At 44.6% G+C, this 27,375-nt stretch overlaps 4 protein-coding genes across 6 annotated transcripts in view; 2 read left to right on the top strand and 2 right to left on the bottom strand.

Moving 5' to 3' along the window:
• Nucleotides 1–1,768, top strand: part of LOC307232583 (rapamycin-insensitive companion of mTOR-like) — a 30,474-nt gene extending 28,706 nt beyond the window's left edge. Inside the window, exons 34-38 of the mRNA XM_080003669.1 lie at nucleotides 106–312; nucleotides 769–921; nucleotides 1,023–1,146; nucleotides 1,375–1,513; nucleotides 1,635–1,768. Coding sequence (XP_079859795.1) covers nucleotides 106–312; nucleotides 769–921; nucleotides 1,023–1,146; nucleotides 1,375–1,513; nucleotides 1,635–1,736 — 725 coding nt within the window. The 3' untranslated portion in view covers nucleotides 1,737–1,768. The remainder of the gene's footprint in view (nucleotides 1–105; nucleotides 313–768; nucleotides 922–1,022; nucleotides 1,147–1,374; nucleotides 1,514–1,634) is intronic.
• Nucleotides 1,769–5,059: 3,291 nt separating this feature from the next.
• On the bottom strand, nucleotides 5,060–13,823 carry npc1l1 (NPC1-like 1; the record flags this gene model as incomplete). Its single annotated transcript, XM_080004263.1, has 20 exons — nucleotides 5,060–5,295; nucleotides 5,405–5,567; nucleotides 5,681–5,794; nucleotides 5,911–6,142; nucleotides 6,244–6,394; nucleotides 6,494–6,549; nucleotides 6,645–6,860; nucleotides 7,471–7,661; nucleotides 7,749–7,838; nucleotides 8,250–8,515; nucleotides 8,671–8,785; nucleotides 8,885–9,067; nucleotides 9,583–9,711; nucleotides 9,965–10,137; nucleotides 10,243–10,343; nucleotides 10,579–10,802; nucleotides 10,946–11,239; nucleotides 11,452–12,360; nucleotides 12,590–12,751; nucleotides 13,761–13,823. The coding sequence occupies 20 exons, from the start codon at nucleotides 13,821–13,823 to the stop codon at nucleotides 5,060–5,062; spliced, it is 4,068 nt and encodes a 1,355-aa protein (XP_079860389.1).
• Nucleotides 13,824–19,391: 5,568 nt separating this feature from the next.
• Nucleotides 19,392–21,050, bottom strand: nono (non-POU domain containing, octamer-binding). Its single transcript, XM_080003673.1, has one exon. It carries the CDS (start codon nucleotides 20,999–21,001, stop codon nucleotides 19,670–19,672), a length of 1,332 nt encoding a protein of 443 aa, XP_079859799.1. The 5' UTR covers nucleotides 21,002–21,050; the 3' UTR covers nucleotides 19,392–19,669.
• Nucleotides 21,051–23,082: 2,032 nt separating this feature from the next.
• Nucleotides 23,083–27,269, top strand: pold2 (polymerase (DNA directed), delta 2, regulatory subunit). Of its 3 annotated transcripts, XM_080003930.1 has the most exons (12): nucleotides 23,089–23,163; nucleotides 23,248–23,291; nucleotides 24,097–24,324; nucleotides 24,446–24,567; nucleotides 24,698–24,821; nucleotides 25,018–25,132; nucleotides 25,221–25,419; nucleotides 25,681–25,761; nucleotides 26,221–26,378; nucleotides 26,477–26,604; nucleotides 26,706–26,807; nucleotides 26,943–27,269. In XM_080003930.1, the coding sequence occupies exons 3-12, from the start codon at nucleotides 24,099–24,101 to the stop codon at nucleotides 27,101–27,103; spliced, it is 1,416 nt and encodes a 471-aa protein (XP_079860056.1). In that variant the 5' UTR covers nucleotides 23,089–23,163; nucleotides 23,248–23,291; nucleotides 24,097–24,098; the 3' UTR covers nucleotides 27,104–27,269. The 3 variants fall into 3 exon arrangements, with proteins under 3 accessions (XP_079860057.1, XP_079860056.1, XP_079860055.1); XM_080003931.1 differs by lacking the exon at nucleotides 23,248–23,291 and having other exon boundaries at nucleotides 23,083–23,163; XM_080003929.1 differs by having other exon boundaries at nucleotides 23,102–23,291.
• Nucleotides 27,270–27,375: the final 106 nt, after the last annotated feature.

Here is a 27,375-nt window from a genome sequence, read left to right as displayed (position 1 = left end):
GAAAACGTTGAAAGGAGAGAGGTGGAGATGGAGATTGCAGGAAGGTAGAAGACGGTGTCAGTGAGTGACAGTTTGTTGATAGCGTATGGTCTGTCCGTCCCGCAGGCGACCGCCCCCCGGTGCACGTGCTGAAGCAGCAGTTCAGTATATCCGAGCTGATTGGCAGCCGAGGGGAGAACCACAACCATAACCTGGCCTCGGATGAAACAGGCCTGCAGGAGCACACAGAGGACAACTGCCTGTACTGCGTGGGGGCCATCGTGCTGGGCTTCCCCTCTCAGCCGCAGATAAACAGCACGCACGCTCGGACCGGTGAGCACTACACTCACAATATTACCATACTGCTATCAGGTATCAGTCCAATACCATTTTGCAATTCCTCAAATTTGCAGTTCATGTGAAAGTGCTATGTTGTTCAGTCGCTAGCATCAGTGCATCCCTAAAATTAATAAAGCCTCAGAGCTGTCGTCAATGAACATGCTGTCCTGCTCTTTTCATAAAACCGTTAGATTCCGCAATCACATGTTTACATCCAAACATATAGGGCAATTTTAAGACAATGTGAGCCAAATAAACAACATGCATTATGTGAGTTTCCAATAAATGTTTCTTTAGCAAAAATATTATTACAGCTTTTATTTTTTGCAGCTAGTTATCATACCACAAAAGAAACAAAACAAGACACCTAAATTGTACAGCGCAATTATTTAACAACTATAATGATCGCAACAGCCCGAGTATAACCCCGCCCCCCTCTCCCCCCTCCAGACTACGTGGACTTCCCCTCATGGGGAGGGCCGGGCGGCCATCGCCTGGAGGTGATGCCTCAGTCCAAGTTCTCAGGCGTGTCGGGCTGCAGCGACGCCGCCGTGTCGCAGGGCTCGGTCTGCGGCACGCCCACGCCCAACGACATTGTGATAGGTGAGAGGGGCGCACCCCCCCCGCCTCCTTCACCGCGGCTCCGCTGCGTGAGCGGGGGCAGCGGTTTGACCGGCTACGCTGTGTGTCTCTCTCTCCGCCAGGTGGGAAGACCATCTTGGAGGACGCCCCCGCCTGCCGGGTCCTGCTGAGGAAGGAGGTGCTGCGCCTCATCGTCAACCTGAGCTCCTCCGTGGGAACCAAAGGCCACGAGACGGGACTGCTGACGTAAGACGCTTCCCCTTGCTGCCCTCCCCGGGCGCAGGCTCAGCCCGGGAAATATCATGAACGGTTTAGATTTATTTATTTATCTATTTCTAATATTTATTTATTTATTTATTTATTTATTTATTTATTTATTTATTTTTTGCCCGTCTCTCTCTCTCTCTCTCTCTCTCTCTCTCTCTCTCGCTCTCTCGCTCTCTCTCGCTCTCTCTCGCTCTCTCCCCGCTCTAGGATAAAGGAGAAGTTCCCGTACGCGTTTGACGACATCTGTCTGTACTCGGAGGTCTCCCACCTCCTGGCCCACTGCATGTTTCGTCTGGCCTCCAGACGCTTCATCCAGGAGCTCTTCCAGGACGTTCACTTCATGCCAGTACGGCGGTGCTTTCATTCTGACCTCGATCCCTTTTTTTTTTTTTTTTATTATTATATAATTTTTTTTTTTTAACACGTTCACGTGGTCTTTATTTATTTTTGTGTGTTTATTTTTCCAGATGTACGAGGAAGCGGAGACCCTCCTGACCAAGCCGCCCAAAGCCGTGGAAGAGGACGACGCCGACCCGGACCCTGACCCAGACGCCCCTGCCGAGTCCTGATCCCGTTCCTCCTCTGCACAGCTGTGGTCGTACTGCCCCCACCCACCCACCCACCCACCCACCTCGAGAGAGAGAGAGAGAGAGAGAGAGAGAGAGAGAGAGAGAGAGAGAGAGAGAGAGAGAGAGAGAGAGAGAGAGAGAGAGAGAGAGAGAGAGAGAGAGAGAGAGAGAGAGAGAGAGAGAGAGAGAGAGAGAGAGAGAGAGAGAGAGAGCTGAAACAAAGAGACAAGGGGGTCGTCGCCCCGCTGTTCTTCCAGCGAATGAGACGGAAAGACATTTGACCCAAACACACGCACCTAACGCTGTTTTTCCACAACAAGTCCTCAACGGGAGGAGAGCGGGAGCATTTTAATCAATTACTGTTTTCAAGACGGATCGGCAGTCTCCAGCACCGACGCCCAATAATATAGACTTTGGCTAAAAAGGACAAACTGGATCGCTACGACTCGCGCTGTGTTTTAAAAAGAAAAACCAGGAGGAGGAGAAGAAGACGACGACAAAAAAAGAAAAACTGAATCTGCATTTTAACTTCTTCCAGAGGTGGTGTTTTTCTGTCATGAAATGAATTAAGGCATGTTGTCGTGTCGACCCACTGATAACCCCGGACCTCATTATGTCCCAAACCCCCTCCACCCTCCCCAAGCACCCTTTTAGGAAACAAAACACTACACAAGGGTCTCACTATTTTTTAACAAACTCTTCCCCACAACCCTCGGTCTGTCCTCACCAGGCTTGTGCTGTGATAACCCTAGCTTCACTACTTCCTTCCTTCCACTTCCTACTTCCTTCCTTCACTACTTCTGCAGCCTCTGACCGGCCCTGTCAGCGGCTTGCTTTTTGTATCTCTTGTATCTCAGACAATCAAGCGTTACTCGTCCTTTTTCCTTTTCTTTAAAAAAAAATTATTTTTTTTTTTTTTAATATGCACAGCCATTTTCTGCGCTGCCACGGCATGTCCTCCACGCTACTTCCTGCCACCCTCGACCCCACAGTAGGTACTCAAGATGTAATTCGTCCTCCGGCCTTCGCATTTATGAGTGAGCGCTGACAGGACTTGAAAAAAGCACCTTGGATGGGCACCCCCCCCCCGCCGCCTTTTCTCAGATTTCCAGCCACGTCGCGTCCAGCCGTACAGTGCCACGCCGCCCCTTCGCTCCACTCGCACGTGTCCGTCACGCTTTGGCCAGGCAGCGTCAACGTTTTCTGCCTTCTTAATCCCCCCCCCCCCCCCGTGTGTCACTCCCACTGCATGTGCAAGACAGCATGGCAAAGTTGCAACGCCACGTTACCGACGTCACTCAGTTGCTTTTTCTTTTTCAGACTTACGATAGAGTGCCATTACATGTTGCCATTATATTGCGGAAATCAAATTATCCCTGAGATGTTTTCACCATGCAATATCACTGTCATCGGCTGAGGTGAGGGAGAGGATGGGGCGACGCGAGGATTTTTACGGATTTGTGAAAGGTTTTCCAGGGAAACTGATCTGTTTCCATCGGCTTGTTTTTTGCTAGTATGCTGCTACACAAATGGACTCGTAGAGAGATGATTGATAGATCAGCTGAGTGATGTCAGATCCGATCTATTTATTATATGTCTGTACCATAAAGTGAGCTCAACCAGAGAAGAAAAAAAGTTATTTATATTTTTTTCCTCAAGACTGTATTATAATTTAAAAAGTTGTTGTTTTTTTTTTTGTTTCTGTTTTGTTTTTTTTGTTGTTTTTTTTTTTTTGCCTGAATCGTGGTTTCCCTTGTATAATGTGTACAGTATGTTTTGGGGGCATTGATGACCTAAAGAAGCATACAATCCTATCAAAGGGATGCATTGTTAATAAAACAAAAATTTGAAATACCCAAAATGTTTGCCCTTGTATGTCATTTTTTTTTAAATTCCGCTCCACATCTCCTAAAAGGTGTGTAGTCTAAAGATTGAACATAGAGCAATTAATATAGGTTAGAATTGTAGCATTTGTTCAGGATAACGATTAGGGATTAAGTAGAGGCTTCTGAAGCAGTTTGCTGTGTTTGGTTTTTCGTTAAAGAAAAACATCAAATTGGGTTTATGGGGGTCGGTGTTGGGTTGTCGGGGGCCTATGGGGAACTGACTTGTGGAATCTGGGAGCTGAAATCCTGTTGTGACACGATTGGTATTTCAGATTCCCTTTTAGTCCTCTCAGGCTAAAACAGACTTGAGTAAGTGTAAGTGTTCATTAAAATATCAGTATATTCCATGTAAATCCCCCGCACCCCTATTCCAGACTGCCTGCAGATCTTACCCTTTTTAAAACCTGCATATGTCTGAATATTGGAGCCATTATGCCTGAACCTAGATTGCAAAACTCCATGGCCACAGCGTGTGTCCTGTTCTCTTACACAGCTGGATTATCAGATTAATTTTGATGTCATGTCCTGTGTAGTTCCCGCCACCGCTTAGAGGGAATGTGAAGTTTGACGGTTGCTATGGAATCCAATCACAATTTTTGGAGGATCACTTACACTCAGTTGATGTCATCTTCAAGTCCTATACAGCAGACAAACTGAATTTGTAGCAGCCAAACCTCTGACTATATTGAATGGTTTTCTTGTTCATACCGTACACTCAACTTTTCATTTATATTAGCAAAATATTAATTTATGGAAAATTATTTCATCAAAACCTTTTCTTGTGTGTATCCTCAAATCAGGACCCATCGCAAATATGCAAACAAACCCTATTGGTCAAAATGAAAACAATCAAGAGGCATCTCTGCTCAAACAGGCATTGTTAGGAACAGAACATTATCAGTTTTAAATACAAAATTACAGTCAGACAAATAGTTTTATATATTCTTGCATTGCACACTATACTGTCAGGCACAATACTGCTTTTTAAAAAAAAACGTGAATTCTGGAGTGTTTCTGTCGCTTTATATTACCGTAAACAGTGTGCCCATGTGAAACATTAAAACATGCAAAATAATTACTTTAAATAAACACATTTAACAAACACACACCATTTATAAGTAGAAAATGACTAATTCAAACATACTTGTGTACTATATTCATAAATGTACCACTTCCCGCCCTTTGTCATGATTGAATGAAATATACAGTGATATAGACCATAGACTCCCCTCAGTTCATTCAGAAATATTGCACAGCTGTGTGGTGTGGGCTTCCCACCAGTCCATTCCCTACAAGGTACATGGCCGTGGACCCAGTGATGCCCATGTCTAGCAACAGGACCTTTTTCTGTCCCAATCCTGGCCCCTTTTCTTGTGCAGGTATATATCAATAAGAGTTTGAAAACAGATTTTTGTTGTTTTTTTTTGCTGCAGATGCTCAAAATGTGTCAATTCTCTGCTCTTTCTCAGGGTCTTTGGCTGTGATTTGGGAGGCTCTCGTGGAGCCTGTGGCGTGCGTTGCGGAGACACGGTCTGGGTCGTAAGGTCTCTCGCTGGCCTCGAAGCTGAGGTTGTCATAGGCTTGCTCGTTGTTGATGCCCAGCTCCATCTCCTGGCGGGCCTTGGCCTTGGCCTGCTGGAGCTTCAGCAGCACGGCCTTGTTCACACCTGGACCTAATGAAGAACACAATGATCCATCTTTAAGGTGCTTTACTTTTTTAAAATCTTTTCCCGATTGAATCTTCACACACACACACACACACACACACACACACACCCTTACCAAAGTAGCTGAGCAGCACAGGGAGGAAGATGAGTCCATGAGTCATCCCCAGCAATGTAATGACCAGATTCAACCGGAAGAAGAAGATCTGGATGAGCTGAGCTTTGGCAAACGCCAACACGATGATGCCTGGGAGGTTGGTCATGGCCACACCGGCAAACACCTGTAAGACGAAAAAAATTGATCTGCTCAGTCCAAACAGCTCTTTGTGGTCCACACACATTGGTCTCGGTGTCTGGACAGATCTCTGACCACATGTTGGATAGATCTACTGACCGCGCTGCCCATATTAGCGGTAGCCTCCATCGCCCTCTCCACATGTGTGCGCTTGACGCTGAGTGCAAAGGCTCTCGTCAGATGGGACACAAACTCCACCGAGATGCCCACCGCCTGGGGACGATAGAGACACACTGGGGATTAGCCCGGATTTTCTCTCAAATTCCGAGAAAATGGTTGGGTGTTCTAACATTAAGCATAAGCGTATGCAACATTTGACCATTGCTTACCGTGACCAGATTGATAAGGGCCACTGCGTTGAAGTCGATGCCCCAGAGTGTCATGACACCCACGGTATCCACGGTGATCATGACGATGGTGATGAGGTTGAGCAGGCCGGAGCGCAGGTCCATGCCCAGCAGCAGACAGCACACCACAAACGTTGGTAGCAGGCACAAGGAGATGTTGAACAATCCCTCTGGGACAATGGTCAGGTACTGCTCATAGAATGCATACGTCACCCTGGATGGGAGGAGGGAAAGGGAGGACGCCACGGGTCAAAAACGTAGAAATACGGGGGGCTGGGGGGGGGGGGGGGGGGTGCTGGCGGGGGGCTGACGTACGTGTAGGGGAAGACCTCAAAGTCGGGCGAGGTGCCCGGGATCTGCCTCATGCCCATGGTGATGTTATGCGCCAGCTCTCTGGCCTTCTGCAGGGCAGCGGTGAACTCCGTGGAGGTTGTCACCGGGGTGTGGTAAGCCATGAAGCGAGAGGCTGGGGATAGAAGAGACAAGTCTCAGGTTGAACATAAGCAGTCGCTTTGAAGGTGTTGCAACAACGACGATATGCATCTGCATTGAGATAAGTTCGTACCTATAACTTCACCGTTGGCATCTCTCACTACAGCCTTGTCGTAAGCTCCTAGACCCCTGTTATGAAAGGATTAGCCCCAGGTAAATATGAATATATAAATAATTTTAATTGGGTTATTGTTGATTGCTGACTCCTTGACAGTGATACGCACCCTTTGGGACACCGCAAGTCGGGCCTGTGGTGCAGGAATTCAGGGAGGAAGCGGTTAAACTGCTCCACATTGGGCCTGAGGACACCATTTGGAGGATCAGGCATACAATCCTTAGACTTTGGACGCAGTCTGTCCAAGTGACAACATTTGGACGCAGGGTTCAGCCAGTCAATGAAGTCATCTACCCAGGAATTAGCGGGTATAGCAATGTATGACCTGCAAAACACAATAACAGTAAGTCCAATTTTGAAGGAGAAAACATGTATATGTCCATATCAATGCATTAAATCTAAGCATTTGGAATTATTCCAAACAAAAACAGAGGCTAATTGGGTTTCAAGCCAAGCGATCAATGAATCACCGCTTTGCCCGTTATGTAATTCCATGCATGGTTCTTTATATCTACTGGGAAAAAATTTATTATGTAGAGTATTAAGTCAACATTACTGCACGGATTCCTTTAAAATTTCAGGGCAGATCAGCTTTGTTCAAATTTGAGGAGTAATTCTTGACTTTTGGGGGGTTTCGTCCTATTTAGCGCGGGACAAGCTTTATCTGTCTTTATGCCGTTTCTATAATCGAGTTGATCATTAACTGCGGGATTGGCTGGTGTGTTCTAGGTGACTCTGGGGATATCAGCAGGGTCAAGGCTCAGAGTCTGAGCAAAAATCAGGGAGAACCAAACTTTACAATCCCAGGCAAAAGATCTACTCGATGCAGAGTCCTATACCAGCAAGGTGCAGGGGACACGTGAAGTTTACGACCAACCACTCTACAGTAGACTTAGTAGAGTCATCCTACACAATAAAAAAAGGAAGCCACTCACAGTTCGGGATATTCACTGGCGTACTGGATCTTCTGGGTGAGGGAGAACTGGTCACAACCCGTGCTGGAGCAAACCGCGTTCATGCCGGCCTTAGCGCTGAAGTCGAACCCCTTCGTCGTTACGAAGTATGTCGGGACACCCACCTCAAAGTACTTGTACAGGTACTTGAAGTACTCCAGCATGTAGGAGCCCTGCATCAAAACAAAGCTGCCTTTCATGAGATGCCAGACTACGGGAAAGTTGTATTGGCTGGAAATGCTGCGGCATCTCTAACTTACCTGGGGCATGGCCAGCTCCTGATCCAGGCCCACTGTCACATGGAACATCAGGAAGATAGAACCACAGAACATGAATATGAATACCACCATCTGCAGAGAGAACACAGGAAAATATGAGACAATATTCTATCTCTTATCATTTCCCCAAAAATATGCCTTTAAGGTAATCTGCATAAGACTAGCAGAATTGCCAACCACATCTGACAATGTATAGACATTTTAACATATAGGGGGCGGGGATAACCATTGATAATAAAGCTATTAAGAATTATTATTATTATTATTAGTTCATATTAAGAAATTTGACTCAAGAGATGAAACCTGCAAGAGAGCAAGACCCAGGCGAGGCTGTTAAATGGTGTGTGTTTTTTTGTCCATCCTATTTGAGAAGGCCAAGGCACATTAACTGACTGCTGTGGATCAGTTGTATACTGAGCCAAGTCATTAATATTAACTTTTTTATTTAATGAAAATTCTAGGAAGGGAAATCCATTGCTTTACCACTATGACCCTGGAGACAGGATGGAGGAGCACGGGAGCGTAGTATTTCCTCATCAGGGGGAGCAGGAATCCCTCGTTGGGCTTGCGGGGATGCCGGGGTGACACGGTAACGCAGCAGACCAGCTCGCAACGGTTGTTGTCTTGTCGCCGGGCGTCCAGAGAGAGCAGCGCCACAAAGGCTGTCATCTGAAGGATAAAGTCCATCAGCACTGCCAGGGCAGCATACAAAGCAAAGGACCTCACCGCTGGCATGGTGGACAAGGACCCTGGGGATCCAGTAGAGATGGTCAGAGATTAACACACGGTAGCGAACCGAGCCCCCAACACATACTAAGGCTGTCTGCAAGGAATGTGTTAATCTCTTATCAGCTCACTATTGTACATCCCAGTAAATCTCTGCACTGAATGCATGCATTCTTACCCAGGAAAAAGCAAATAGACTCTGAGAGGCTGCACAGAAGCATGCTGGGAGCTACATTTCCCAGCACACGGCCTATCTGCATTTCTCTGCTTTCGCCCGGCCTTCGCATGTCTCTCTGGAAGGAAGAACAGAGTGGGAGACGTGAGAATGATGCAAACTATACTGTGTATTTGAGGCAGCTGCCCACTTCCCTGTCTCTCAAACGGCTACACACCTGGTATTCCAGCACGAAAATGAAAATGTTGTCTGCTCCTACGGCCAATACCAGGAAGGGCACCACCTGAAGGATGACCAGTGAGGAAGGTATGCCTATCCACGCATAGAAGCCCATGGAGGCAAGGACAGAGCAGCCAACCACCAGGATACCGCCAAGACCCACCAGGAACTTGGAGTCTACCTGAAGGACGTAGTGTTCATAGGTGAGACACCTGAGGCACTCAATTTCTGCAGAAAAAGCATGAAACTGCCCCTGAAAACTGTCACGTTTAAACAAAGCAATATACTGTACTTCGCAATCTATTGTCAGGATTATATGTTATGTATACTATAGCTAAGAGGGCAGTAAAATACGGTATAAAAGACCAGATAAGCATTCTGTTCTCAGTTTACAGCTGGCTCGCAAATATTATCTATACAGATGTTTCTTCATTTTGTTATTTTTATTGCATATACATGATGTATGCGCTATCTGATTGATTGTTATCTCTCCATGAGTCAGGTGTTATCTCTCCATAAAGATGCTGTGCAATATATTCTATAACTTTGTATTTAGGTATAGAAGCCGCTGTATATACCTATTGGTGTGCCCGGCTCAAGCACTTCTCCCGTCGTAGTCAAGCAACAGCGTCTTTAATGCGGAGTTCAGCAACATAAGCTCCGCGGAGGTTAAACATGAAAACTCTGCCCTCTTACCAGGATGCGTTTGCAGGAGGTATACTCTCCCAGTGCCACGGCGATGTAGACGAAGATGGCGGCGTAGCTGATCATGAAGATGGGGATGTCCTCCGCCGTTGTTCGGTTGATCTCATCCTCCAGAGACCTCTGCGGACGGAGAGAGACAGGGGGGAGGACAGACATGAAAAATTGTTGTACAGAGGAGAAGGTAATCAGGGGAAACTGAAGGAATGGGCAAACACTGGGTGGAGGAAGAGATGTTTGTGTTGAGCAGCTAATACAGGTTTCTACAGATCAAGACACTGTTGGAACAGAACCTCCTCCACAGAACCTCACCCCACTACTTTTTATATGACTCTTATATTATTCTTATATTTTTGAAGACCATATATAAATATACCTCCGCCATGTATGCAAAAGTGAAGTTGGTGTTGGGGTTGCTCTGGTACTCTTGGACAATATTCAGGAACTCCTTCTCCCACTGCAGAGCCACCTTGAACTTCGCGCTGTCTCGGGCGTAGTTGTTGAGGGAGAAGGTGAGGATGAGAGCCTCCGCGTTGGTGTAATCGTCATCTACGAGAGGAAAGCGTAGATGAAACAAGAGCCGGGCTGCAGTAGTTGGATGGTGCAATCAGAGTGTACACGTTTCCAAAACGATGGAGTCGTAAGTTCACTCACCGTCATAGCCTCCAACAGCGAGGAACGGGAAGACGGGTGCTCCGTAGTCGGCCATGCAACTCATGCCCAAGTCAGTGATGTCTTTAAAAGACAAGGGAGAGCTGCACAAGAGATGGAAGGAGGGCCAACAATGTTCAGTTTGCTCCATTTTCCCAAGTCTGTTCGTCAACATTTTCGCTTGGACAGAAGGCAAGCGTTTCCAACGCAACGCATTTCACAACAATGTCATTTTGGTCTGGATTTGACCCTGCGGACCCGCAAGTGCAGATAAAATGGCTTTGTTTTAGCCTATGTAGAAAACCATTCCATATTTCCATGTATCTACTCCTTTCTTACTTGACGCAGTAGATAAAGTGGTCCCTCCAATCCACTTCTTTGGTCACCCCTAATTCTGTCATGTTGACCTTTGCTGTCAAATTGGCAAGGCTGTTCTGGAAGTACTGGGGCAGGCTATTGACTGCACAGTCGGTCAGCGAAGGGTTTGATGGGTTCAGTGGAGCAAAACACACATCCTTCAGGCTCGCTGGTCGGTTGAGGTCTTCGGACCAGAACTCTATGTTCTATAAAAAAAACATTAAAAAAAAAAAGATGAGAGGACATTTTAGCATTAGCTTTTGCAGGTCTTTTTAATGTTTTCAGTCAATTGTATTGCTGCTATTATGTAACAGGCGATGCCCATGCCAACTGTTAACATGGTCTGTACCTGTATCCTTGTCTGGAGCTCCAATAGCTGAATGATGAGATCTTTCGAGACAATACCGCTGAAGTTTTGCTTTCCGAACAATAAAGAGTCATAGACGTGTCCTTTCCTCCCTGGTGCAGTCAAGATCAGCTGATTAGTTCTAAAGAACGGGTCAAAGTACTTGTCATGGAAGTCCTTCTCCCTGCGTGCACGGCTCTCGGGAGCGGACCACAGCTCTACTGGATCAGTGGTGAGCTCAATATACATGAAGCCAGTGGCAAAGGCAGCCACAACTATGGCGGATGCCAGGAGAACCTTGAAGAAAGACAAATGAGCAAAGTAAAGGAATTGCTTAATTTAGGAATTAACACACAAAGGAAACACACTAATACCTTTACAGTTTACTTAATGGGACGTCACTCCCCCAACGTATGTGTGTATTTTAACAAAAAACATTGCTTAATAATCTTTAGTGCACTCTGCTTAGAACCATTACAAATGCACCTTCGTAGGCTACATGAACCAACCTTGAGTGGGTGTGAGGCCATGACAGTTCCCCAGAACTGGAACATAGAGCCCAGGAACTCCTGCGCTGCCAGGCTGTTTCTGTCTGTGCATGTCACCTCAGAGGGGTCAATGAGTGGCTCATTTAAGTTGTTCCCATTCTGGTCCTTGCCTCCCCCCTTTCCTTTCCATTTTTTCTTATCCTTCTCTTGATGCTTCACCCAGAAAGAGACCAAGAGGTAGAGCAGGAAAGTGAAGAGCAGCAGACAGAGTAAGATGATGGAGATCACCAGGAAGCCGTCGGTCCCCATCAGTCTGAAGGGCTCAGCAGGGAGCGGAGGAGGCGGCATTACCGGGCATGACGCCTGACAGTCCTGGCAGGAGCAGATCTCTCCCCCCGAAGCTGTGGTCTCATTACACTTCAAGGCCCGTCCTTTATAGGGTACCACGCCTTTGGGTAATCCCTCTGTGACTCCCTCTGGGATCAGCCTGAAGTCAATGTCCAGAGGCGCCAAGCCGTTGCTTGTGTCCCCCTGGAAGTCGTACCAACGCTGGGCGGTACACAGTTTTGCCCCATAACGTCCACACATGGTGCTGATGGCAAAACCTCCTGTCGCGGGGATACGCACATTCTTACAGGACTGGAAAGCGCCCTCTGCGAAGGTGGTGGAGAGGTAGGCCTGGTAGCTCACGACGACTTCCCTCTTCTTTTCCAGATAAGTGACGTTCGCGGTCCTTGTGACATTCACTGTCTGGGTCTGGTTGGGGCTGCAGGTGTTGATGCAGTGCAAGTGGGCAAAGTTGTCAGCGCAGGACGGGCAGCGTATCAGTATGGCCTTGGACAGAGACAGGCTAAATTCCAGGGTCCCTAATTGTTTCAAAGAGCAGCATGCATAGGTTTGATTCTCTCCTCTGTCCAACATGGGGCACACCTGCAGTGGGAAGAAGAGCTTCTGTTGGTACCTGAGAGACTCCCAAAACGGCTTGCTGTTTAAAGGTATGTGACATTTCATAATTTCTTCGAGTAATATGTGAAGAGACACAGGACAGGAAATAAACAACAGGAGATATTTTCTCCTGTTATTTATTTCCTGTTATTTATTTCCTGTCCTGTATCTCTTTCTTCTGTTACCAGTACGATAAGAAACCGAACCCACTGACCTTTTTTAGCATCGCGTAGTGTCTTCCTCTGAGGGCTCTGGCAGCGCTGTAGTTGAGACAGGGTACGATCGCAGGAAAGAAGGATCCCCCCACCGTGGGGTTACGACCACACTCCTCATAGAAGGCACAGTGACCGGGCTCATTCTGCGGCTCAGACAGGGCCTGGATGGAAAACCACAAAGGAAATAACCAGCAGAGAATGATCATATGAGTCCTCTTAGGAAGGGGATTCATTTACATACAAAAATCTGACAAAGGCGCGGCTTCTTACAATCCAAAAGTCCAAAAGCAAAGCAATAGAAAAAAACTTTTAATATCGTTTAGCTCGATAAATTGTTAAATTAAACGTTCACACACAACTTACACAAATGAGTACACATTAGAACTCTTTTGAACTGTGAAAATACTTGACATTATTCACATCATACAGCCATAAGTTTTTATTATATTTATTATCCCTAATGTGTATTCTCTGACGACAAACATCTTATCTATCTCATTATGAATAGTCCACTTCACTGTACTGTGTCCTGCCCTGTCAGATAGTTAGTCTCACCTTGTAGAGACAGTAAAGGGGAGGAGCCGAGTTACTGTATGTTCAAGGTTTGGATTACAAACTCTTTATCTCTCCTTTTTTTTTTTTTTTCTTACGTAAGAATACGGAAAAAATAAGTTATTCCTTCTGAATGTACAGACATTAAACACTATTTACGTGGATTGTTGTGACTGGACAATGTCCCAGGAAATTTGTTCGTCACATTATTCAGTTTTGATTTAAACGTATAATTCAAGTTTCGATGACGTCACTGTTTCTGTTCCACACCTTGCGCCAACTGCCAAAATTTTGCAAATGTTATTGGACCCTGACCAGTCAGTAAACTTTATCCTTACCTTTGTTTTTTATATTTTTTTTTTGAGAACATATAATTGAAACAAGAAGCACAACCCATGGACTCTCTTAGTATCACAAACTGGTATTAATATAACAATAATGGGACGTGAAAGTGTTGTATTTAGTATTTATTTAATACTACGTGTAATATATTGTTATTTAGTTCCATTATTCGGTGAATGTAACATTTTCCGCAGACTATTTTAAACTCTTCCATGAGAGATATACAGTATTAGAAAGTATCTGGGTTCATAATGGTTTACGGTGGTATGGACTTACCAGACAAGCCAGGAGAATGACCATGTAGAATGCAGAATGCAGAATGACTGAAGCTTGGACCATGATTACATTCCACAGTGTCTCTTGACAGCAAAATAAATCACAATCCCAAATTCACCAGTGTGGTACAATGGAGTGTCTAGTAGTTAATACTTCCCCAACACAACTAAAGGAATTTATCACTGAGTGTTGATCAATTCTGATGCACCCCTTGGGTCTGGGTCCTCCTCTCTCTCCCGCTGTCGCTCTGTCTCTCTCTGTGGGTCGTCTCGGCTCAGGGCGGTAGAGGCGTCATGACATACCCGGCGGTGGCGTCAGCCCTCCTGTGCTCCCACACCTTCCTTATCTGGTCTGATGCAGTGAGTACCAATCACAACCGCGGATAATCAATTCCGCTGATTGATGATTAACATTGGGTAGATAATGATGGGCATGCCTAGGAGGAACCAGAGATTCTGTTGTTGCAAGAGTAATTTTACCCTCCATTCTCAACTCTTTTCATATCATGGACCCTCAATTTGATATGTACAGGCCACAGACCCCATTTGATAAGATTTAGTCTTGCCTTAACTTAAGTTAGGAAGATAGCTGTGAAGCTGTCTTGTCGAAGTAATAATGGTGACATTCAACTATTATTCATTTTACTGTGGACCCCCCTGGAACCTTTTGAAGAAACCTCAGGGTCCCAGTACCACACGTTGAGAACCACCTCCCTGGACGATTGTCGGAGTGAAGCGTATTGTAATTATGATTATGATTATGATGATGATGATGATGATGATGATGATGATGATGATGATGATTATTATGATTATTATGATTATTATTATTATTGTTATTATTATTATTATTATTATTATTGTTATTATAACAATAACAATGTTGTTGCTGTTATTATTGTTATTATTATTATTATTATTATTGTTATTATTATAAATAATAATAATAATAATAATAATAATATTTGTAATAATAATAATAATAATTGTAATAATAATGATAATTATTATTATTATTATTATTATTATAACCTTTATTTGTATAGCACCTTTCATACACAACATGTAAAATGACATGCTTTAATGTTAAGTGCTTTACATTAAAAGAAGGCCATCAAATAGTAATCATAAAAGCAAAGAAAACAAGCAAAAAACATTTACAAAGTAGAATAATAAAACAGTTAAAATAATAAGTTAATTAAAAACAGGGTTAGAATAAGCTAATAAAAGTAAATCAAATTACATTAAAATAAAAATTCATTCAAAAGCAAAATGCATTTAATAAAAAAGGTCAATATTATACATATTACAAACCTTAACTTATACAAACCTTTTACTTTATTATTTACTTTTACTTGCCCTGTGATTGGGATCGCGTTCTTGACGACTTCATTTAATGCTATTATTACTCCATTCAACACATTCATTCAGTTCTCCTGTCGGATTCGGCTCTCCAAACTTTCTATGAGTATAATATAAAGACAGAGAAGAATAATGCGGGTATGATATGAATATGATACAGAGTCTGCCTCTCTAATATTCTTTATAGCTTGTTCCATAATTTGGGAGCATAGTTCAACCGCTCCTGGCCTGCCCCCCGGAGGAAGGACAAGCCTTGATGGGAAATGCGGACATTTTGGACTTTTCATTGCAAGACATTTCACGGCCTCCATCTGCATGTGTGTATGTGTGTGTGTGTGTGTGTGTGTGTGTGTGTGTGTGTGTGTGTGTGTGTGTGTCGGCAGTAGCTGCACGTAATTCATGTATTGTGGTGTGTGTGTGTGTGTGTGTGTGTGTGTGTGTGTGTGTGTGACTATTAAAGATGAGCTAAAGCTTGTCCAGTTTAATCTAATCTAAAAAAGGCTGCATCTCAAATCTTCTTCTGAATGTGGTGTTGTACTTCTAACAGGCCGGGAAAGACCTGAGGGCCCTAGATAGAGCAGAGAAGACCAGTGATTCTTTAATGCAGGCGGTCCAATGCCATTTAGATCTTTGTACACAAGTAAGAAGACTTTAGGAGGAGAAATTAATTCTAAAGGAAACTGGGAGCCAATGCAGGGAGCTAAAATTGGAGCGATGACCTCTCACTTTCTTGTCTTTGTTAAAAGTCTCGCTGCTGAATAAACTGAAGTTTCCCAAAAGACGTTTTAGGAAGGTCAGCAAAAAGGGCATTGCAGTAGTCCGATCGACTTAATAAATGCGTGAGTCAGCTTTTTGGAATTTTCCTGGGCTAGGAAGGTGCAAAAGAGAGGCAGCAGCACATGGATCTGAAGGTGTTGTGCAGTCCCGACAGTCCCTGACACACTTCACAATGACAGATGTGGAGAGGAAAAGATGGTGATTTTCTGTTCTACTGCATAGGATCAACACTGTACACGTTGCACATTGTACAACTGATATTTGCTTATGGATCTTTCTCAGGCTGGTATCTGCTCATGGCCCCCGTGTTTGTGTGGGTTTCCACTGTTTCCCTGGTCCCACGGTTTGTGTGGGAAACTTGGGCTCCCTCCAGTGTCCAACTTAAACGGCCATGAATTGACCATAGGTGTGATGACATGTGTATGATGTGCGACGGACAGGAAAGCTACTCCGCGTGTTCCTCTCCCTTACGCCCAGTAGAAATCTGCACCAGCCCCCCCATGACCCCAAACAGGAAGAAGGGTAAGGGATATGATTAATAAGGAAACTGTTGAATTAATGGTTGGATGACATTTAATGCATATTTATCATGTTTATTAATAAAATGAGCACAAAAAAAAATCGACTTACACCTCAAGAGGGTAGGAACTGGCCACGGCCACGGTCCTGCAGAATTGCACGATGGTTTACTTGGCCGCATATATTTGGCACTGTCTGCATCTTTTATCTCACTTCAAGGTTACGGTGAAGATAAAACTTCCCAAGAAGGATCTGGTCCTGGTCGGCAGATATCAGAATGATTAGGTCTAAAGTACTTAGCGCACACAAGTGTGTGATAGATGAGAGATGGTCAAGGAGACAAGAAGAGCATATCAGGTAGATACGGCCACAGATAAACCGTACTGTACGTAGGGAAGTGTTTATAGACTCATGTACAGATTTTGAGGAGTCACAGCAAGTCTTACGAGAGCAGATTCGAACAAATTATAGCCTATACTTCATACCTTACAATGCATCATTTTAAACCTATGAGGTGACCTGCTATCAGTTTAGAAACATTTCCGACATGAAATTGGTGTCGTTGAGCAAAAAATCATTGCTCAAATATCATAATCAGGTCGACGAATCCTAACATCAAATACATGATGAAATATATAATGTATAATTATCTCAGAATGCCCGTTCTGTTTTTCTGTGCAAATGTGTCTCATGGTTTTCTCTCAGATGTTTTATTCCTGTTAATAATCTGTATTTAACCTTGAGCGGAGCACGCTGTCCCTGCATTCATTCTTTTATGAGGGACTATCGTCATACTCACCAGGGACTATGCACTTGTATTCGTTCCATCAATTTCTAATTTAGGAAAAATATGTAATAAAAATTATTAATTTATTGGCCAGTTAAGGAAACATGCAATGCTTTCATCTGCATTTATTTGTAGGCTATAAGAAAGGTAAAATAACAAAGAAGTTGTAGGCCGTACCTGTATTTCTTACAGTCTACATTCTTGATATAAAAGTCTGGATTAAAATAATTTGAATGCGCTGATCAATTCACCTGTAGATATCATTTTTTAATCAGGAATTGTACACAAACATGTATGATTTCTAAGGGAATTGTCCAGTTTTTGAATGGTAAAAAAAATGAAGCACAAGATTGAATAATCAAAAACTAAATGTTTTTTTTCCCGGAAAATAAAACACAGTATTGAAATTGATGCATGAGAAATTTTAATTGCAAAAAAGGCTTTTTGCTACTCTTGCAGCTATTAATGGATTTTTAAAAATTATTTATTATTACTATTTTTTATTAATTTGTAAAAACAATATTGTGCTCAATATTCTTTCCCGGAAAATACACTATGAAGGCTGAGGGTGTGTATAAAGGGTAACTCCAGTACTAATTATCATCATAAAATTGATCTTCCTGACAATTAAAGACAATAAAACAAGTGTTTTCGTTTTACATTTTATTACAACAAAAACATATCGGTAAGCCAATTCTAAATAAAGGCTTATTTTTCCTACCACAAAGCAGTTTTATTCTTTTTAAACTGTTGGAAGGATTAAATTATGTAATTAAATGTTCCACTAATATACTGTGTCACTGTTTATTTTGGCATGTCGAAAAATATCTAGAATTCCTCACAAGAGCATTTAGAGGTGAAAGTTGTCTATCAGCTCAGGGTGTTGTCTGGGACAAAAGTTACATTCTTGCGGCAAGACTGTGTACAAGACTGTGTACAAAGCAGAATGTCTATCAAATCGGTTTCATTGTGGCAAATCACATGTAATGTTCTAAAAAAAAAAAAATGGTTTCAGTATACACCGATGAGCCACAACAATAAAACCACTGACAGGTGAAGTGAATAACATTGCCCATCTTGTTACAATGGCACCTGTCAAGGAGTGGGGTATATTAGGCTGCAAGTGAACAGTCAGTTCTTGAAGTTGATGTGTTTGAAGCAGGAAAAATGGTCAAGCGTCAGGATCTGAGTGACTGACAAGGGCCAAATTGTGATGGCTAGACGACTGGGTCAGAGCATCTCCAAAACGGAAGGTCTTGAGGTGTTCCCAGTTTGCAGTGGCTAGTACTTACCATAAGTGGTCCAAGGAAGGACAACCGCTGAACCGTTAACAGGATCATCGGCGCCCAAGGCTCATTGATGCACATGACGAGAGAAGTCTAGTCTGTCTGGTCCAATGCCACAGAAGAGCTACTGCAGCAAAAAATGCTGAAAAAGTTCATGCTGCTATGATAGAAAGGTGTCACAACAGATAGTGCATCACAGCTTGCTGCATATGGGGCTGCGTAGCCGCAGACCAGTCTGAGTGCCCATCCTGACCGCTGTTCACCACTGAAAGCACCTACAATGGGCACGTGAGCGTCAGAACTGGACCACGGAGCAATGAAGAAATTGGCCTGGTTTGACGAATCACGTGTTCTTCTACATCATGTGGATGGTTGGGGTTAGGGTTCGATCCAATTGAACATCTGTGCGATGTGCTGGAACAACAAGCCCGATCCATGGGGGCCCCAGCTCGCAACTTACAGGACCTGCTGCTAGCGTTTTGGGGCCAGATACCACAGGACACCTTCAGAGGTCCTGCTGAGTTCATGCCTCGACAGGTCAGCTGTTTTGGCGGTGCTAGGGGGAGCTACACAATATTAGTGGTTATCTGTGGCGCTTTTAATGTGGTGATTGATCGGTGTATAGTGCTCAGTAAAAGTAATTGATCAGACTATGCTGTTTGGTGAAAGCAATTCATTTGATGTGTAAGTGATCAAAATTTGTGGAATTGAGTCTTGGCGTCTGTTCTAAAGGTGGCATCAGTCCATCCCTACCTACCTCAATTTTACATTGCGATAACTACCAATGACATTATACACATCAAATGGCACGTGGCTACAGACTTTATATAACAAACTCATGTCTTAAGAATAAGATAACCTATTTTTAGTGTGTGCATTTTGAATACTCTGGAAAAACGGCTTCATGAGGAACCAAGAATTTATTCAAGGAAAGCAGACAAAAGGTGTCACAAAATACATTTGCTATTCCTATGAAAAGTACATCCATTTTAACCATTAAGTAAAACATGACTATTTTCAAAAAATCTGAATTTAAACTACTTAAATCTTTCTGGGGCTACAAATAAAAAGTAGAAAAAAAGACATGCAGTGTTAATCAAAGTTCAAAAAGTAATTCTCATGAACTTAAAAATACAGGAACATATGCAAAGGAAGAAAAACAATAACTACACGTTGGCCTTAAAATCTGCGTTGCTTATTGGGTCCATAGTCTCCTGGACCTGGCAGCCCCCTGGGGAAGCCGCCCTGGCCCCCTCCTCCTCCGGGCATGTTGCTGCTGTTGTTGTTGCCAGGCAACTGCATCAATGGGGCATTTTCTGCAGACATGGCCGGATTCCCAGCGGGCCCAGAACTTCCACCCATTGAGTTTCGATTCATTGGCATGCCGTGGCCGGCCATATGCATCCTCATGTCTTGCTCCCTGCCCTCGGGAAAGTTCCCCCTGAAGCCCTCCTGCCTCTTCATCATCTCCTCTCTCCTGCGCCGCTGCTCCTCCTCCTGGCGGAGCTCCGCCTCCTTCCTCTTCTGGATCTCCTGGCTGTGGAGCTCCTCCATCCTCCTCAGCTCCTCCTGGCGCCGCAGCAGGTCCTGCCTCATGAGGATCACCTGGTGCTCGTGTCGGGCCGCCTCCATCTCGGCCTCCAGCTTCTCCTGGGCCTCCTTGATGTTCCTGTCCACCATGTCGTACTGCTGCTTCTCCATCTCCATCAGGGCCTTCCAGCGCATGGCGTACTCGTACTCAAATGACCCCGGCTGGGCAAATCTCGGGGGTTGCTCGCGCTCCTTGTGGTACTGCTGGTTCTTGTTCACAAGCTTCTCCGGCAACCCTTCGTCCTCGTCGAACTGTTCCATGGGCTCCACGGTCAGGGGTCTGGGGAAAGAAGTGAGTAGGAACGACCCTTCGCTGCATTTGTCCAGAGCCTTCCTCGCCGCCGGCTTGGAGGTGTACTCCACGATGCCTTTGCCCGTGGGCCGCCCCCTGTCGTCCACTATGACGATGGCCCTCTCGATCTGGCCGAACACGGCGAACGCCTCCTCCAGCAGCTCGTTGGAGACGAACTCCGGCAGGTTCTTCACCGAAAGCGCGGCGCCGTGCGTCGCGAAGCGCACCCGGATGGGTCTGCCCCGGAACGGCGTATCGTCCAGCTCGGCTCTGGCGATCTCGGCGATGATCCTCGATTCGAGTCTAATGAAGCCGAACCCCCGCTCCTTGTTGATGAAGACCTCGGAGGGCTGGCCGTACTTGGAGAACAGCTTCTCCACGTCCTGCTCCGTGACCCCGGTGGGCAGGTTCCCCACGAACAACCTGCTCCGCTGGGTGTACGCCTTCTCCCCGGGCTTCCTGAAGTTCTGCAGGTCCAGGGTTAGGCCCTCGCCCGGGGCCGACTCTGGCTGTTGCCCGTTGGTTCCTCCGGTTTTCTTCTGTTCCGCCGGTGTCGGTTGCCGGGGCGGAGCGCCGTGGTTTTGCTGGTGTCCTCGGTTTCCTTGCATTTTCGCAGCGGTGTGCAACATGGACTCCCGTGGAAAAGAGCTACACACACACAAAGAGCCGAAAAATGGCCGCGGCTCGCTCGTGTTTCAACGATTGTGACGCGGATGCCCGCGACGTCTAAAATCGGTGACGTCATCACATGTGACCGGCAATGATACTCTCCTCTCGCGAGAGTCTCGGCGTTATCGTATTCAAACCGGGGCGGGGAGAGAGTCGAACGGGAGCGATTGTTCGAATTAAGGCTTAGACAAAATGAATGATCAAATGAAATATGATAGGAATAACAGGTAGGACATGTACTTGGATTAAACACTTTTTATTCCACAGATTTATCCAAGTCAGAATGGGGTCAGCCTTATCAGGACGATACATGGTAGATGATGGTATTCCTCAGGGCAGTGTCATTGGCCTATACTCTTTTCCATTTTGATAAATGATATTTTCCCGCAATTTCAGGGTGATATTGGACCTCCATTGTTTGCTGATGATGGAGCCTTGTGGAAAGGAGAAAGAATATTATTTTATATATATATATATATATATATATATATATATATATATATATATATATATAATACAAGAGGCATTTAATGTGGTTGAAAAATGGTCATGTTCATGGGGATTCAAGTTTTCAGTAGACAAACAGAACATTAATATTAAGTGGGAAGAGCTGTTGATATCCGGGCAAAGGATAGAACAAGTGAAAGTCTTGAGATTTTTGGGTGTGTGGTTTGACGCAGCGTTAACATGGAACGCACACATCCATGAGATAAACTCCAAATGTAAAAATGTATTGAATGTGGTGAGATGTTTCACAGGATCAGGACGGGGAGCGAGCAGATCTGCAATACAAAACACATTTAGTGTTAGACAATGGGTGTATCACTCATGGTTCGGCAACAAAAAAAGTCATTAAAGAAGGTGGAGACGGCGAGAGCTCACACTTTGGGACTTTCTTGCGGCGCTTACAAAACCACTCCCGTGTCCGCTCTTCGGGGTGGGGTGGGGGAAATGCTGCTGCATCTTAGACGCAAACAGTTAGTGATGAAGTACTGGGTAGATCTTCAACGGCATTCAGAAGATCCACATCCAACAACAAAGGTACTTCTACCGTGTTGGGAGATGAAGAGGGCCAAGCAGGAGTGTTTTGCATGGAGCAGCCCTGCAGTACCATAACCAGTCACTAGGGCTGAGCATTGGTCCTCAAAGGTATCGATTGAAGTAACCCAATACCAGGTAGTATCGAAACTTCTCTAGTCAAACAATACCTGCATTCGATCCATTTTGTACCTGGATCTAGAAAAAAAAAAGACAATTTGTATGGTTTTGCTAGCAGCCAATCACCCCAAGTGTTCTTTGATTGAATGCAGCGTGTGATTGGCCCACTACCGCAGCAGCTACAAACCAGCCAATCACCAGAAGCGTTCTTTGGTGGTAAGTGAAATAAAGCTTTTTTGTTATTATTTGGGGGATGGATATCTGTGGTTCACACTTAAACATAGCGGATGATCGTTTTGCACCTTAACGCTGGTTGCCACCCGCTATGACACGTGAAAAAGAAGAAGCAGCTTTAGATTGTGAGTGTAACGTCTGATCCACACTACAGCAGAAGGTGGCGGTAATGCACCAATAAGCTGGATGCCAACCGCCGTAGAAGAATTTTTACAGACTTGTGATTTGGGATGTGAGGGTATCATTCATTGACGAGAACGAATCCAAACGAAAAGCCCTCACTTAATACTGGGTTAATAGGCCAATATTTAAAATTATTGAATTGTTCAACTCTCTGGGGTGGGGGGGTAAACATGACTTCCACTGAGTCTCAAGTACCAGAGAACATGAAACAGTCACTAGATTGGGTTCTTGACAAGTCACTTATCGGTGTACAAAAACCAAAATCGGTTGGTTTATTGCACGGCGAACAAGAGTCAGGAGAGGCGGTTGGCACTTTTGGGCCGTGAATAGAAGTCGGACAGGAATCCTTTAATTCCGTCATGATATCAATTCTGACAGAATAACGCCTGCGACGAGCGCGGTCCGTGACGTCATCGCCGTGCGACCGGACGAGGGCTCTTTTCCGCGGGAGTCTTGACGTCGTCCTATTTCCTCTGACAGTACAGCGGTGCCCACAGCCAGGGAACAACATCAGTTGACGCCCGAAGTGAGAGTATTTACCACCGAGGTACGTCATTTACACATGTATTTCATCTCGAGCGCTTGGAATCCACAGAAGCCAAAAACCCAAACCTTGCGTCATTCATTCCAGCCCGAGCTTGAACCTGTATGAGCCGCTCGTCAAGTGTCATCAAGGTGCGTGAACAAAAGGGCAACGCGCTCATAACAGCTATTCCAGGGTGTCCTCCAAAAGCATTAGAATGCCTTGACAAAAATTACGTCACCTAAGTCATCATTGTCATCATTAGATAGTATTCAAATTTGAATTGATGAGGTCTTCATTTAAATATACCTGTAATTATGTTGTCTCATTTGAGTCATCTATCTTTTTCTTTTAAATCATCAGCCCTTGCATCAGTCTTGCATCAGTCTTGCGTCAGTCTTGCGTCAGTCAAAGATCCCTCGTCCTATGTTTATTGCTGTTGTTATGCACCAAACACCAAGACAAATTCCTTGTTTGTGTAAACTTTCTTGGCAATGAAGACGGTTCTGATTCTGATATCTGACGTTATGAAACCCTCAGTCTACACTGCTGCACCTGTTTGGGTGAGAAATGCTTATTGTAGATGAATCCAACTCGCTTTATGCTTACCTGTAGAGTGCAGTCCAAGAAAATCCTAGGATTTACCTGTTCGCTGAGGGAAGAAGTAATGGTATATTCCAGTACACAATCCCTTATGTGGCCACCTAAAGAACCTTGTTCCAATAACTAAATAAACTCTTTCTCTCCATTGCTTACCTCTGCACTCTACTAAATATACTTTATATACTCTATATACTTACCTCTATACTTTATTGAATAAGGGTAATAGATTTTTATAAAAACAGTCTTAAATGTAGTTAAAATGTCTCTTAAAAGGGCTGTATAAAGTATTAGATTGAACTCTCGGATACCTGTATACGCATATTCCTCATAAAGTCTCGTTATTTCTTCATCCAGACATGTTCTCTGACCTAAGTGCCCAAAGAGAGGGTTCGTCCCTACTTTGCCGACCGGCCTCCGAGGGCCAGGGGCCGGTATTTGAGAGAGTGCAGCTGGCCTACACGTCCCGCTCTGAGCGCTTTGGCCTGGGAGAACGAAACTTCAATCGCCAGTATGCACACATTTATGCAGCAAGACTGATGCAAATGAGCCCTTTGCTTGCAGAAAGGGCCCAGCAGAAATGGGGTAAGTTTCCAGCAAATACAGCCAAAACCACACATTGATCATTGTTAATATTCAAAAAATGTCAGGCTTATTTCTTACCCTCCTATTTGTCTGTGCATCTTCACTCTGTATCCGTTCGCAGGAGCAGATGTATGCATCCAAAAGCTGTGTGATCTGAAGACGGGGGAGCAGTGTTGCATTGTGGGAACCCTGTTTAAGCATATGGAATTGCAGCCGTCCATTCTGAAAGAAATCAGTGAGGAGGTGAGCAGTGTTGCTCATGCCTCAAGCTTATCTGCATTCAAAACTACGCAACACTTATCACTCTATTGTCGTCGCCGTGGGGATTGACATGTCTCCCATGTGTTTACTTCTGTCTGTGTTTGTCCCGAAGCACAACCTCCTGCCTCAGCCCGCACGTGACAAGTACATCTGTGATACAGATGAGCTGATTCTGGAGGATGAGCTTCAGCGGATCAAGCTGGAGGGCAACATCGACAAAGACAAATGTGTCACCGGTCAGACTTCTCCCTCTCAGTGTCTGGAACTGTGAAATGCGGTATTCATCTACTTTGTGCTGCTAAAGACATTAATTTGGGAATACACGTGTCAACTTACCCAATCTCTCTCTTTTTTTTTTTTTTTTTTTTTTTTTCCTTCTTCTTCTTCTTCTTCTTCTTCTTCTTCTTCTTCTTCTTCCCCTCCCCGTCTCAGGTAGTGTCATTGCTATATATGGGGCAGAAAAAAATGATGGGAAGTTCACAGTGGAGGACTTTTGCACAGCTGACCTTCCCTTGCAGAAAACAAGACCTACCCTTGATTGTGACAAGTAAGTATCACCTAAACACACATTCACTCACATTCGGATGCAATTTTCTTGCAATGAAATTATGCCAAACTTCTATGACTTTGTTTAGGTTTGTGCTCCTGGCCTCGGGGCTGGGCCTCGGCAGTAGTAACGCTGACAGCATGCTGGGTCTCCAGCTGTTGGTCGACATGGTAACGGGTCAACTGGGTGACCAGGGAGAGCAGAGTGGAGCAGCAACCGTATCAAGGGTCCTGCTGGTCGGAAATCTCCTGAGCCAAAGCACCCAGGAGAAAGAGGCGTCCACTAAGGTGACTGCTCCGCCTCCTATCTCTAACAAACAGGTTTAGGAGACTGGCCCATCGTGGCAAACAGAATAGAGGCTGGTCAGTCAACTGAGGAGTTTTGGTGTGTTTGTAGTCATCCACTATACGAAGAGACACAACATGAATTTCCACAACCAATAAATAACATTTTAATTTGCGCCCTGTCTATGGAAACAATCATAAATGACAAAGGTCGGTGGAACAATGTCAGAGAAAGTCCCTTTTAAACACCTTCTGGGTCCACAGGCCAAGTATCTTACAAAGAAGAACCAGGCCGGCAGTGTGGAGGCTATGCGTCTGTTGGATGAGTTGCTACATCAGCTGGTGGTAAGTTTGTCTGCAACAACAATTATTTTCATTATCTCTTGATAATATTTTTTGGTTATTCAATTAATATTAATTGTTAATTAAGATAAACAACAATGACAGTAAAATAAGGTACACCATAATGGTAAATGCTAATCACAAGTTATCTAAGCCCAGGCAGGCATTTTGAAATTGCTTATTTTTTATTATCTATCCCTCTAAAACATTACTTTTTATAGTGTCACATTTCTGGCATCACAAAAAAATTACAAGGCAGTTGTGTGGAATTCCTCACTCAGGCCGTCCTAGTTCTGTCAATACTTGTATCATCTTAATGCACCCTAGAAGTGCTGCGTCTGAGATAACAAACAGATAGCCTTTTATCTTATTTATTTATTTTGGGGGGGGGGGGAATGTTTCCAACCAGAGTGTCTTTAAAATCCCTGTGATCACATTTCCTTTCTCTCGTCGTCTCTCCAGGCATCTGTGCCAGTGGATGTGATGCCAGGGCAGTACGACCCCACCAACTACACCCTTCCGCAGCAGCCCCTCCACCGCTGCATGTTCCCCCTGTCCAATGTTTACCCCACGCTGCAGCTGGCCTCCAACCCGTACCAGGCCGACGTTGACGGGGTGAGGTGAGACACGCTCTTTTCTAGCACATTGTTTTGCCGTCTCTGTGCATGTAGTTTGTCGATACGTTCACGTCTTGACTTTCTATTTCCCCAACTTAAAGGTTCTTGGGCACCTCTGGTCAGAATGTGTCTGACATCCACAAGTACAGTAGCATGGAGAGCCACCTGGACATTCTGGAGGCCACGCTACGACTCAGGCACCTCGCCCCCACGGCCCCGGATACCCTGGGTTGGTTTGAGCAGTGCATCAGTTTTTCCCCGTTTGTTTGTTTTTGGGTTTTTTTTGTTCTGATTTCTAGTTTGTTCAAATAACAACATTTTCCTTCTTAGGATGTTACCCATTTTACCAGAAAGACCCTTTCATTATAGAGGAGTGTCCTCATGTGTACTTCAGTGGCAGCGCACCGTCATTCGATTACAGAGTCCTAACCGGTCAGTCAGTGCTTAAAATTATATATTATCTAATCTATTATATAAATATGTACGACTGGATTCCAACAATTCCAACCATGCCACTTTGTAATAATCTTTCTGTTCTTGTTCAATCTGCTTCCCATTATCCTCCAGGTCCTGAGGGTCAGGAGGTTCTTCTCGTGACTGTTCCCGAGTTCAGCTCGACCCAGATGGCATGTCTGATTAACCTACGCACGCTCAAGTGTGAGCCAATCAGTTTCTCCGCCTTCTCCGGCGACGATGACGATGAAAGTGAGATGAACATCAGCCACTGAGACCTAGCCACAGGTCGGCGGCTACATGGATGATGGACATTACTCATATCATATTGGAAAATCACTTATTCGGACACTGCTCTTATATATTCAACTCTGCTGCCTTGACTAGAAGATAGTTGTGATGACTAACGGCACAATATCACTATGAACCATATCAGTAATTATTCAAAGCACTATGTACACATTGTTTTTATATATATGTATATATATATATATATATATAATGAAACCTTCTGAGGAGAGATTTTTTTTTTTTTTTAATCAGTTGA

This window comes from Zeus faber (genome assembly GCF_960531495.2).
Source record: "Zeus faber genome assembly, chromosome: 7".
Classification (NCBI taxonomy): Eukaryota; Metazoa; Chordata; class Actinopteri; order Zeiformes; family Zeidae; genus Zeus; species Zeus faber.
The sequence above is the reverse complement of the archived record's forward strand: the minus strand, read 5'-3'. Positions and strand labels throughout refer to the sequence as shown.

What these genes read in the sequence shown, in the direction of transcription:
- nono (XM_080003673.1), bottom strand. Translation starts at nt 21,001, where the DNA reads ATGTTGCACACCGCTGCGAAAATGCAAGGAAACCGAGGACACCAGCAA.
- pold2 (XM_080003931.1), top strand. Translation starts at nt 24,099, where the DNA reads ATGTTCTCTGACCTAAGTGCCCAAAGAGAGGGTTCGTCCCTACTTTGC. An exon ending in AAGGGCCCAGCAGAAATGGG is followed by an intron (nt 24,325 to 24,445) that starts GTAAGTTTCCAG and finishes ATCCGTTCGCAG; the next exon opens with GAGCAGATGTATGCATCCAA. An exon ending in AGTTGCTACATCAGCTGGTG is followed by an intron (nt 25,762 to 26,220) that starts GTAAGTTTGTCT and finishes TCGTCTCTCCAG; the next exon opens with GCATCTGTGCCAGTGGATGT.